Source organism: Folsomia candida, unplaced genomic scaffold (assembly GCF_002217175.1).
Source record: "Folsomia candida strain VU population unplaced genomic scaffold, ASM221717v1 Fcan01_Sc036, whole genome shotgun sequence".
NCBI classification, from domain to species: Eukaryota; Metazoa; Arthropoda; class Collembola; order Entomobryomorpha; family Isotomidae; genus Folsomia; species Folsomia candida.
Genome location: NW_019091228.1, coordinates 687,008 through 699,468, shown reverse-complemented (window position 1 = coordinate 699,468; position 12,461 = coordinate 687,008). Strand labels below are relative to the sequence as shown.

At 38.2% G+C, this 12,461-nt stretch overlaps 3 protein-coding genes across 4 annotated transcripts; 2 read left to right on the top strand and 1 right to left on the bottom strand.

Annotated features, from left to right (window-relative positions):
- Positions 1 to 1,219: 1,219 nt before the first annotated feature.
- On the top strand, positions 1,220 to 6,611 carry LOC118439449 (neprilysin-2-like). 2 transcript variants are annotated; one of them, XM_035860760.1, is made up of 6 exons: positions 1,220 to 1,441; positions 1,551 to 1,779; positions 1,885 to 1,923; positions 2,347 to 2,467; positions 4,351 to 4,512; positions 6,387 to 6,611. In XM_035860760.1, exons 2-6 carry the CDS (start codon positions 1,570 to 1,572, stop codon positions 6,608 to 6,610), a joined length of 756 nt encoding a protein of 251 aa, XP_035716653.1. In that variant the 5' UTR covers positions 1,220 to 1,441; positions 1,551 to 1,569; the 3' UTR covers position 6,611. The 2 variants fall into 2 exon arrangements, with proteins under 2 accessions (XP_035716653.1, XP_035716652.1); XM_035860759.1 differs by having other exon boundaries at positions 1,220 to 1,779.
- A 563-nt stretch (positions 6,612 to 7,174) lies between these two features.
- On the top strand, positions 7,175 to 9,322 carry LOC110860933 (endothelin-converting enzyme homolog). Its single transcript, XM_022110048.2, has 3 exons — positions 7,175 to 7,310; positions 7,758 to 8,011; positions 8,596 to 9,322. Exons 1-3 carry the CDS (start codon positions 7,204 to 7,206, stop codon positions 9,120 to 9,122), a joined length of 888 nt encoding a protein of 295 aa, XP_021965740.1. The 5' UTR covers positions 7,175 to 7,203; the 3' UTR covers positions 9,123 to 9,322.
- A 119-nt stretch (positions 9,323 to 9,441) lies between these two features.
- Positions 9,442 to 12,184, bottom strand: LOC118439420. The gene is made up of 2 exons (XM_035860721.1): positions 12,120 to 12,184; positions 9,442 to 11,973 (listed from the first exon to the last, which is right to left on the bottom strand). Exon 2 carries the CDS (start codon positions 11,724 to 11,726, stop codon positions 9,801 to 9,803), a length of 1,926 nt encoding a protein of 641 aa, XP_035716614.1. The 5' UTR covers positions 11,727 to 11,973; positions 12,120 to 12,184; the 3' UTR covers positions 9,442 to 9,800.
- Between the last annotated feature and the right edge of the window lie 277 nt (positions 12,185 to 12,461).

The window sequence follows — 12,461 nt, the reverse complement described above, 5'->3', positions numbered from 1 at the left end:
ACAGCAGTAATTGGGAGGATTGCTTTGTTCTTTTTACACTTATATTTTACATTAAAAATGTCAAATTATTGTATTTTATTAATTTTTTAATTATTGAAGATAAGCTGTTCTGATGGATTTTGAACAAGCAAAGCTGCACACGACAGGTTTCCAGATGCCGTACTTCACGGGTGTCATTTTCACTATACTCAAGCGTTGTTTAAACATTTGACACCCAATTTAAAGAACCCGTACGACCAAGACGTTACAATTGCATTATTAATATAAAAAAATATTCGGTCTCGCATTTGTTCAGCCCCGATGAGTGGCATTAAGAGTGGTATTCCGAGAATCGAAAGTATCGCTCAATTTTAAGGGTCAAACTAAACTCGAACTGGATGAATTTTTTAGTTATGTTCAAAAAACCTACATCGGTACAGTGTACGATCCACCAATGTTTCAATACTCTTCTGGAATGTGCGACGTATATTAGATAATATTTCCAGAACCAGTAATGCAGTGGAGGCCTGGAACAGACGGTTTGGCATCCTCGCTGAGAGTTCTCAGGTAAATGTTATTTTGTAAAATTATAAATTATATTTAGAATCGCATTTTATTAAAAAAATACTCTCGACAAGTATTATTTTCGACCACTTGCCCTAACGACGAGTTACCCTTCAGACGACTCGTCCTCGACGAGTTACTCTTTCTACGACCATGTTTTCGACGAGCTACCCTACACTCTCATTTGATCTATAAATTTCTATTTCGTGCAAGATTTAACGTCATGGTCAAACAAAGTACATATGTATGTACATATTTCCAATCAATGTACATATTTGGTGAAACAAAAATGTTAACGATGTGTTGAGTCCTTAATATTTAACATTATGACTTGGCAAGGATCTTTAGCAGGCCCAAAATTTCTACATTTATTTAAACGTGTCTCTCGGCTGATTCATCACCTGAATAAATATTTGGTTATGAGATGCAGAGATTATGTTTTCGGGCATTCTGCTACGAGTCAAATTAAAGTAACAGTTTCTTTTTGTTACTCCACTTACAACTAATTTGTCCAAAAATACGTATGTCCTTCCAACTAAAATATGTACTCAATCCATCCAAAGCTGATTAAATATTGGCTGGCCTGGTATTTGTTTAAGTATACATAACATGGATTAGTTGGGTTCCTGATTAATCCTGACTCAAAGTCAACATTCATGCCTTTTAAGCTGCATTCTACATGCATCCAAGTCACTGTCCATCTGTAAGTATGTAGATCTACTTAATAAATACTGTAACTCCCTGCTTTTGAGGAAAAGTTATCAAAATCCGAGGGACGCACTCCTGGTGACAAAACGTCCCCTTAATCGTCCCCCAATAATAGAGCACTATTAATCGTACCTCGGGCGGGTGAGGATTTGTGCCCAAATTATTCAGAGTTGACGTCCAGGATAAAAAGGTTGCCAAAAAATAAGTAAAATCCTCCAGCAAGACGCTAATTTTGAGCACCATCTAAAAAATTGAGACTCGCTCAATTATTTACAAATGTGGAAATCTGTTTTTTAAAGAAAATTAGAAACCAGGAAAATGGTCACCTCCCAGGAAATCGTTCAGCCCACTATATTTAGTCCAAATCTCGAACAAATTCAATCACGGCCAAGGGAGGGTCCACTTACAAGGAGGAAAGTCCTCCTCAGTGCTCTCGGTTCCCTTCTCGTCCTTTTTATTGTCATCGTTATTTTTGCGTTTTCATTTCACAAGGAAAGCTCCTCCACTCAGAAATTATTGCATTCCATTGTAAGTGCATATTTTTTATAAATATGTCGCATCAATCAAGTTAGAAATCATGCATGCAACGATGCATGCCATAATTTTGTGATAATTTATTATTTTTGGCTCAAGAGTGAAGAATCTGTCGAACGGTGTCAAGATTTTTACCAGGTTAGTACACTCAATATTTGGCAGTTATCCGTGTCGGTTAACCTCTTAACGACGAGGTAGTTATTTTATTTTCTGTTGACGACAAAATACCAAAATGTGTGTAAATACTTCATAAACCAAAATTTTTACAAATGAGGAATATTTCTTCGGTATTTTGTGGAAAACTCGATGGTGAAAAGTGGATTAATTTCTTCACAAATTTTGGAATTTTCCCTATACCGATCAATGTTAAAAAGTGGATTTTTCGTGTTTTTCGTAAAAAAAACTTGAAAATTGGTAACTGATTGAAAATTTTAATTGATAATTACATATGCCATCAACATTGCACCGAAGGGAAGTTTTAAGGATTTAAAGATGAGTAGAATGAATGAGGTTAAGTATCTCAACGATATTTTTAAAGGTTTTATTCAACTTTTTGCACAGTACGCTTGTGGAGGATGGACTAAAGAAAAAAGAGTCCAGCTACAGATGAAACAGCAGCTTAGGACTTCCATGATTGACGAGATGGGGAAGGATAACCTTGTCCTGTTAAGAAATCTAATAGGTTTGTAAATATCTTTATTTTGATGCAGAGATCAATGCCAGAGGTGAGTTGGATCGTCATTTTGAAAAATCCAATCGATCCAAATCCAACTCGTTTTATACTAAAAATTCAATCCATTTAATTTCTAAACATCACGATAATTACAGAGCGTGTTTCAAGATACAAAACTCACTTTATTTTTTGAGATAATAAGTGTTAGAGACATCTGGGATTATTGAAATTTGCATGTGTTGTACCCAGATAGTCAAGGAACAGTTTGCAAAACAACCCTTAGTTCTGTGCACCAACATGCCCCCACATCCCCCCTCGGAGTGGGAGGTAGTCATAAAAGACTTTTCCAAAGATGAATTGCACCATAAAAAATTGTTAAGGCACTGGCGACAATTGAATTAAACACCAGTCAAACCCACATTTCCAGTGTATTAAATAACACTAGCATAAAGAGGCAGGGATCATTGGCTGGAGTTCCACCTCCACTAAAGTGGCGGCCAAGATTAGCCAGGATCAAGGATGTGTTGCACTAGATTACAAATTTCATTAATAAGGAAAATCCGTCACCACAAAAAAGTATGCACAATGTTGGGGGTGAGCCGGGCAATAGTTTTTAGGGTCAATCACTCTTATTAAAATAGACTAACGCGGACGAGGACGCAGTGTACGCCCCCAAACCGTCTTACATCAAGTTTTTCGACGTAACTTCGAGATAACTGCATGAAAAATAATTTTCCAAAAATAAATTTTAAACTGAAATTACTCTTGACTAGTCGCCTGATTTTATTCCAATTGATTATTTTGGATTTGAGTCCTTGAAGCAGAGATTTTCAAGGGGACGGTTCGGGCGCTAAATGGGTATTGGAAAACTTTTCACGGCGGGTGCAACAAAATCACTCCAAAAAAGTGTAAAATGTGATAATGGAGTGGAAAAAGCGATTGCACCTCGATAGACAAACTAATGGGCTACACATTAAAGCAATTGACAAAATTCACAAACGAAAAATAAAGCTGTAGAAAAAGAAACAAAAGTGAGTTTTGTATCTTGAAACACGCTCTGTAGTAGTTTCGACTAGTCAAAAGATCAAGTTTTGAGCAGCACATGGTGACAACGTGACCTTTGGGTCCAGCTTACTCACACTTATAAGTAGAAGTTCTTATTACTTACAATGCGATGGTGTGAAGTGTAACCCTTCGATTTGGTCGAAATTTTGAAATCACGTGGTCCATGTCAATACTGTCCTTCAGGCAGTTTGTTCGATGGTCAGAATTTGCCAAAATATTTGAGGTCAAAGTTGAAAAATGGGCGATTTTCCGCACGCGGAGGAAGCAAACTCAACTTCCGTTCTCTTCCCGTGCTAAAAATTGAATATTTTTGAATTTGACCTCAAATATTTCGACCAATTCCAACCATCGCACAAACTGCCTGAAGAAACGTTGGTTGTATTGACATGGACTACACAGTTTCGAAATTTCAACCAAATTGGAGGGTTACACTTCACACCATCGCATTGTTAGTATAAAGAATTCAAATCCAAATCAGAGTATAAAGATCAAAGTCCAATCCATTTAAATCCAATTCATTTTATCCTAAAAAATCCAATCCATCCAAATCCAACTTGAAAGAATTGGACGATGGATTATCCCAACAAATGGAAACCCAACGCACCTCTGGTCAACGCCGCCGATGCCATGCCGCCGCGCCGCCGGTAAATTTAATTCCCATTCCTTCATTCAACACTGGAACGCCCTTATGCGCCGATAAATTCTCAAAATTGGCGCCGCCGCCGCCAAATTGGTCGGTGTTGACTTCTGTTTTGAAGCAATTGTATTTTAGAAGTTAAGGTGTATTTATAATCTGCTTTACGAAATACGTGCATGTACTCTTTTAGACGGGCTTCCGGACCAGTATTATAACGGAATCGGGGGGCAAATCAAGAACTCCTTCAACTCTTGTCTGGTCCAGGCGAACAACAACACACAAACTTTGGATACTTCAGAACCACTCCATTCGGCCAAAAACGAGGGACATCGTGATTACCATGATCGTCAAGGTAAATATTCAAATCTTAACCCCAGCCATTTTAAAAACTTTGGTTTCAACTTCGCTCAACCCGAGTGGCTGAGTCCGGTTAAAAATATCTTGGCCCCCCTCAGACACACGACAAAATCGTCGCTTCAAATTTCGCTTTGTTTTTCGCTTATCGATAGCATGGTAAAAATTATGAAAATTGTAAAATTTTGTTCCGACTTCAGCTAAGCGACGTTAACCCCACTTCTGAGTTGAGTTTCTGGTCGCTTACCCAAAATTCGCTTATCCGAAAGTAAGCGAAAAACCTTATAGAAAACCCTGAAATATTTGCATACATATGTAAGTATGTAAAATGTTTAATCAATTACCCAAAATAGGTATAGAAATATTTTTTAATTCGTTTTAAATTGCTTCAAATTTAATGGATTTAACGGCGAAAATGCTTAAAAGAAGTATTTTTAAAAGTAGCAAACTAACACTTCCACGTGCTCTGGTGGCATTTCATTTGAAATCCATAAGTAATAATACATATGTATCCCAAACTCTCAGTTCAATCGGGTTGTTATTGGAAAAAGTTTAAAATACATATTTACATACAGAAGGGTTTGGCACTTACGTGGATACGAATTTGACCCTGAATAACCCCGGAACGGTTTGTCGCAGCGGGTCAAAATTTTGGACAGACGAGCATGGTATCCTCAGATAGTTGTGTGCAAAATTTCAACTCTCTACTTTCAAAAATGCCTCCTCCACAGCCCCAGAACTTTAAACACTCATTTTTATTCTTTTTAAACTCGGTCTAAAAAATTTTATCTCCACAGAAAAATTTTATTTTCAAGTATCCGAACCCAAATAAGGCTGTTTGACTTACATCGGCGGACTATACAGGTATTTCACTATTCGAAATGATTTTTATCCCTAATCTAGCTTCAAGGTCCTTTGCATTATCTTGGGTGAACTTTGCCGTCTGGGAAGACGTTGCGTGATCATGAAAAATCACCATATTTATTATTTTACCGCACAATTTAGGAAAACTTTCTACTAAAGGCGGTTTAAATACACGGTCTACATAATACTTTGCAGGTTCCTTCATTTTTCGGGGGACTTTGATAAGTGGGAGGACACCACGACCCGACATTGCACCAACAACCATAAACTGTTCAAAAAAGTTCTCCTCACTGAAAAGCACCAAACTTCTTGAATTTGTTTTCGGCATTTGTCGTGTAGTAAGCTCTTCGAACCCAATTAGTAACTTGTAGAGAAAATAGTTCTTGGTCAAATGTCGCTAAAAACTCGCTCTCATTCCTTGACAGAAAATTTAAATAATTTTTTTTGTAAACACGGTAAGATTTTTGTTGGAAAAAGTTGAAATGGCTGTCTTAACTTCTAAGGGCTGTGGGGGAGGCATTTTTGAAAGTAGAGAGTTGGAATTTTGCACACAACTATCTGAATACCATGCTCGTCTGTTCAAAATTTTGACCCTATACGACAAACCGTTCCGGGGTTATTCAAGGTCAAATTCGTATCCACGTACGTGCCAAACCCTGTATATGTAAATAATCTGGAATAGATATGTAAATATTACCGAAAAGCACAAGTATATGACTCTACCAAAGTTGTAGTGGTAAGTTGTACTGTGTGGTGATGGCTTCGTAATAAAGTCTTACCATCATGGTAACAAATTTTTACTGCCTGGTAAAACATTATTACCAATTTATTACCTAGAAATCATTATCTGCGTGACTTTACCGGATTATTAAGAGCGCACATAACCAGACTGTGCACTCAAAATAAAATGTTAGAGACACATAGTCATTCCGCATTGTAATGATTTATTACCAACTAATTTTGATTGTACCCTCTCAATCACGGCCTAAAACACGATAAAATTTTTAGTCAGGATCGACCCCTTGGTCGAGTGCCTTGGAATGATTTCTTCGCACTATCCCGAGATGGTTGCTCACCTCTTTGTCCAAGCCCACTACTTGGACGACCCCGCCACCGCTCGTAGCGTCAAACATGTGGCGGACGCCTTGCGGGAAACGTTCCAAACCGCAATTTCCTCCTTGTCCTGGGTGGACGCAGAGTCTAACAAGGGACACTCACGACCTGTCGTTTGAGTCCAGGGTACCCACTATGTTTTTTAGAATCTACTAGGACCCCTGATGAAGGATTCATTCATATTTCCGTGTAAAACTCATATTTGGCCCAATGGCGTGGCGCCAAACTTAAAAATTTGCATTTTCGACCAATTTCAAACCCTCATAACTTTTGCAGTTTATGTCGGATTTTTAAAATTTTATGCTTAAAATGATCACAAAAGTCGAAATTTTAGAGAAAAAAATAAAAATAAAAAATTTTTAATTTTTGAGATATTTTTAGCATTTTTTCGACGAACCCAAAATTTCGAAATTTTGCGAAAAGTTAAAAGCGATAATTTTGGAAAAAATTTCATAGAATACGAAAGTTGAACTCCTTGTCATGATTTTTGCCAAAAATTTTGAAAATCCGTCCAGGATTTCAAAAGTTATGGCGGTTTTAAAATGTAAAACCATCAAATTTGGCGAATTTGGCGCCACGGCACAGCGCCAAATATGAGTTTTACACGGAAATATGAATGAACCCTTCATCTGGGGTCCTAGTAGATTCTAAAAAACATAGTGGGTACCCTGGACTCAGACGACAGGTCGTGAGTGTCCCTTGTAAGACGAATATGACGAGACGAATGGAAAATCTCTCCATGATTCTCGGCGCTCCGGACGAAATCAAGAACGAGACCTGGATCCAGCAATTCCATTCAAAGGGCAACATTTCCGACATGTATGATCTCAACCATTAACCTGTTCACCTTCATTCATGTGATAGATAGAGAATGATAGGAATGAAAATGAATTTTCTGTGATTTGAATGAAAATGAATTTTCTATGATTTGAATGAAAATGAATTTTCTGTGATTTGAGTGAAAATGATTTTTTCTGTGATATGAAAGAAAATGAATTTTCTGTGTATTTGAATTAAAATGATTGAAAGATTCGTCATTTCAGATGAGTGACTGTTAATGAAAGGAATTTTTGCTCTTTACATTTTTCACCCTATGCTAAATACAGTGGGCGAATTAACAAATGAAGCCAGATGAAGTTAAATGAACGAAATGAGTTTGAAAGCAAATGACTTAATATGAATGAAAATCTTCACTCGGAATTCAGAATGATTGAAACTTGAATGAAAATAAACCTTTTTAATTTGAGCTTGAATTTTTTTGAACAGGTATGATCTCAACACCAATAATATTGTCCAGCTCGAGAAATATGCGGCAACGTTAGTCAACCGTCAAATGATTGCTGGAGTTGTTAGCCCGGCTTCCGTCTTTTACTGGTACGGGACCAAGCAGGTGTTTCTCCCCGCGGGGCGGGTGCAACGGCCCAGCTTTCATCATGAGTTTCCAGACTTTAAAAAATTCTCTGGGATAGGATTCACCCTCGCGCATGAACTCGGACATGCCCTTCATGCCTGCATTGTTGGTGAGGAATGAAATACGTTCATATTTCCAGACGCATGTAACTAAAGGGTGAAACCAGTAGGGCGTATCAAAACGAATATGGAACTGTTTTTGCGTGGTGAAAAATTGTTAAATTGACTGACATCTTTTCAACGCTTGGGACAGATGTATTTATCAAATTCAACATTTGATGACCTGTCCTGTGACCCTTAAGGGCAAAATGGTGATCACCATTGAATTCGTGGCTAAATCTCCTATGAGACTGACTGAAGAGTTGACAAACTATCTGTGACCTCTAGGTGACGCTATGTGACCTTTGATGTCAAAATGGATATCACAAGTGAGTCAGGGGTTAAACTTCTTTTTAGGGTTGACATTTATATGTCAACTTTAACATTTTGGGTGACTTTTGACATTGGTTTTAATAATTCATGACATGTATTCATGTTCCAAATTTCAAGGCAATATGTTGCACGGTTTTTGTGTTATCGCGCGGAGAAGCAAATGTACAGCCGGACGTGTAGACGGATATCAGTCTAATCTAGGGGCTTTACCCTTTAATAATTTATCCTGATTTCATTTTACACTTCTTTATTCCTTTTTTAGATGATCCGTTGACCAGCGCCGCCCCAATCACACCTTTCGTGAGCGACTGGACAAGGAAGAATTTTCTTAATTTGACTTCTTGCGTGGGAAAGCAATACAGTTCGTTTGAAGTTGAGGTGAGAAACGTTCCCTCAGACTTGATCGTCAATGGGGAGCAAACGTTGAAGGAAAATGTCGTAGATATCCTTGGAATCCAGATTTCCTTCAAGGCATTTATGGAACATGGTGAAGTCTCATCTTCCCCAGTCCACGAGCAATTTCCGCACTTGGACTTCTTCGGTTGCGATGAGTTTACGAAGGAGCAACTGTTTTTCATATCGTTTGCGCAAGAATGGTGTGAAGCCTATGAGAGTGACCAGATTGAATATGAAAGGTTAACCTCTCAGGTGCGAGGGGACACCCACGCCCCACATTCGGTCAGAGTTATGGGGATGTTGGCGAATTTTGAAGAGTTCTCGAAAGCTTTTCATTGTCCGGTTGGGTCAAGGTATAATCCCGAGGAGAAATGCGGATTTTTTAATATATGATTATGTATGTGTATGTATATAATGAGATATGTAGAAGTTAATAAATACGTCACGCGTGTAATAATGTACAAGATTGATACGCATACAAAAAAACTGAATTAAATCAGTACGTTTAATTTACGTTACGTTGTACGTTTAATTAATTAGTTCGTGTAATAAACGTGCACAAAAGTATGTATCTTCAATCTTCTGAATAAAAAGAGGAGAATCAATACAGAAAGGTCAGAATCTTTATGACAGAATTATCATAAATATAATTTGATTCCGCAAAAGTTTGTACAGTAACTACATATATATTTATTACATGCATGAATTCGTATTTCACATCCAAATAATAAGTTAAGTTAAGGCTAATGAACATTTATGTAAATGAATGATCACGATAGGACAACTGAGTACAAGGTATAAGGTACAAGGTACATATATTTATATCTCGAAGTCCCATCTAAAACTCAATACGGATATGTATATATCCACAAAAATTTATAAGATTAAATTAAGAAAAGTTTGATCCTCTGAAGGTATTTCATTGGTGCTCCGTGTGAAGGAGTTTACCAAAACCAGGCATCTGCGTAAAATTATGATATCTATGAACAATTAGTGTATTTTTGAGGATGGATTATGTTTTTATTTCAGGAGCTCAACTTTATTTACATATGTTGAATTAGAACCAGTAATCTAATCTGAATCACATCCCCCTCCTCCGCCCGAGTAATCATCATCAAAATCAAGAGTGTACCCAGCTGCTCCAGTTCCCCTTGCTAGACTTAAAATCGCCAAGGGTCTCGCCAACATATCTTTGATCGTGGTCGCATTTGCTTCGAAAGTTCTTGTCGCAGTCGCGTGACCAGTAGTGATCAAATTCTGTCTCTCCGTGTCCAAAGAGCTAAGTTCCACGCCGATACAGTTTACAAGCCTAACATTTTCCGCATTCTTGTAAACTCGAATCAATTCGTGCCCCGTGGATAAAACAGGGACTGCCAAAGTACCCCCGATCCAGCGACAATTACCGACGGTTGAATTACTCGAATCGATATTCACCACCCAGTCACCCCTCGGCCGTTGGTATCCTACCGTAATCACGTCGTCCACAGTGTTGTTCGAAGCACCAGGTAGAAAATCAATCGCGGTAAACTTTTCGTTTAACTTTGCCTTGATGGCTACAATTTTTGAAAATTCGTTATATCCTCCATGAATTTGAATACCGCAAACCACATTTATTCCAGTAATATTGGTAGCCTTGTTATGCGAGGAAGCGCGGGAAATACGAATCCCTTCAGAACCCACATTTTCCATGTTCAAGCCTTGAATCTTGTTGAAGCTTCCGGCAATCCAGATTCCATGATGGGTGTCAGAAATCGATAAGTTTTCTAAAATGTTGTGGTCGCCTTGAACTTTGATTGAGTGGAAATTCTCACTTACGTTTAAGTTTTTCAAGGTATTCCTTGATCCAATTAGTTCTACCCCGGTTGGTTCATTGTTTCCGGAGGATACGGCGAGCGCAGAGAGAGTACAGTTATCCCCGACAATTTTTATACAAGAGGAGTCTTTCTCGTAAAGAGCATAGCTTTTCTTGCCTTGGAGGACCGTACCGAAACCTTGTCCTTGGATTGTGACGCCATTTTTTTCGAGAACGAATTCTCCCTCGTAAAAACCTTCACTCAGGTAAATTATACCCCCTGGCTTAACTTTGGCTAGACAACGGAGGAGCTCTTGGCCCGATTGTGCCGTGAGAGGCCACGCCGCAGTTAGTTCCAGAGCCTCGTTTAGATTCATGGCTTGCTTGGTCAAGCCCTCAATTAAGCTTTTAACGCCTGGCATATCTGGATGGTCCAGGACAACTGGGATTTCTTCAGGGTTCTGTAACTTTTCAAGTAATTCATCCCTGTCGGAAGGTTGTATTAAGTGTACAACTTGCCACATCACTAAGCCAAGGGAAACTCTGTCTGCGTTAGATCCATTAAATTTTTCTTCTCGGGAATTTTGCAACTCTTCAGAATATGGTTTTTGGGAGTGACCGAAATCGCCCAATTTTACGGGTAGCTTGAAATATTCCGCGGTGAACATGACGTTCTCTGGTTTTAAGTCGCCGTGGACAATGTTTTTGTCATGCAGGTATTTCAACCCGGCTATCAAATTTTTACAGATTTCCATCTGTTTGAAGTATATAGGTGGCGTTGGGGCGGATTCTCGTACCAGATTTAACCATTGTGACAAATTTTCCCCGCATAGCTCCATCTGAATGCAGAAGGTTTCCACATTTTTCTTTGTTTTTAATCGCTCCTCAATCCGTTCGAATGAGATGTAGGAAGAGTCACGGATTTTTTGAAGTAACATTTTGAATTTGCGGCGAGTGTATACTTTCCTCCCGAAATTTAGGGTTTGTACAATATTTTCATGCTTGACCAACTCAGCTGCTCTGCCATGCTGGAGGAGGAGGCGGGGTTGTTCGTCGTCTTCTATGGGAAACAGGAATTTAATTGCTGACTTATTTCTGGATGCATCACTGGCCTTGAGGACGATTCCGTAGCGCCCATGGGCAAGACAGGAGTCGTAGGATTTGATTTCTTTGATGAAGTTGGGGGTAGAGTGTAAATTTCCCATTTCAATTGGAAAAAGTAGGTACAAAAATGCTGTATTTGTATAATGAATGTTTTACTTCTTTGATAAGCCAGTTGCCGTTGTCCAGGAAATGACGGCGAGATATAATTCCAGTAATTAGTTATTGCAAAATGTTTATCTTGTTCGGATAAGATACGTACTCAGTTATTTTCACGTAGTCATTCCCTGAGTACAATGGAATTGGCAAATCTGTAATCAAAATCCAATACCAATTGGTGGGCGGTTTGACCTAAAAGGTGGAAATTTTGACACAGTTAATAAACTTCGTATATACATAATTCATCCTGTAAAAAATCGCAAAATATGATGAATTCAGTATGTAAAAATCTAGTACAGGTTGGGTTAATGACAAATATACATGATTTGGAATATTACCTGCGGAATTTAATTTCGTGAACTACTTACAAAATCACCACAGCTCGAACATCACTGCAAATACGATATGAACCTGATTTTGTATTGTTAATGACAACTTGACTTGGCCAAACTCATTCATTTGTCCTTTATCTGTTTCTGATAGTGATATCTCCATCGCAATGACGATACATATTTACGAGGGGAATACAGCGCGTTACGACTTCAAATTCTCCAATTCTTGGTGAACAATTTGAAATAAAATTTTCAAAGTAAACTCCAGTTTTCGCGACTTTGTGAACTAGTTACTGTTTTGAATAAATGTCTTGGAAGGGAATGAAGACTGATTCGATTTTTATAAAT

Excerpts from the sequence above, each read along its gene's own strand:
- LOC118439449 (XM_035860760.1), top strand. The coding sequence starts at position 1,570 with ATGGTCACCTCCCAGGAAATCGTTCAGCCCACTATATTTAGTCCAAAT. Across the intron at positions 1,924-2,346 it reads GGTGTCAAGATTTTTACCAG|TACGCTTGTGGAGGATGGAC; the intron begins GTTAGTACACTC and ends CTTTTTGCACAG. Across the intron at positions 2,468-4,350 it reads CCTGTTAAGAAATCTAATAG|ACGGGCTTCCGGACCAGTAT; the intron begins GTTTGTAAATAT and ends GTACTCTTTTAG.
- LOC110860933 (XM_022110048.2), top strand. The coding sequence starts at position 7,204 with ATGACGAGACGAATGGAAAATCTCTCCATGATTCTCGGCGCTCCGGAC. Across the intron at positions 7,311-7,757 it reads AAGGGCAACATTTCCGACAT|GTATGATCTCAACACCAATA; the intron begins GTATGATCTCAA and ends TTTTTTGAACAG. Across the intron at positions 8,012-8,595 it reads CCTTCATGCCTGCATTGTTG|ATGATCCGTTGACCAGCGCC; the intron begins GTGAGGAATGAA and ends TTCCTTTTTTAG.
- LOC118439420 (XM_035860721.1), bottom strand. The coding sequence starts at position 11,726 with ATGGGAAATTTACACTCTACCCCCAACTTCATCAAAGAAATCAAATCC.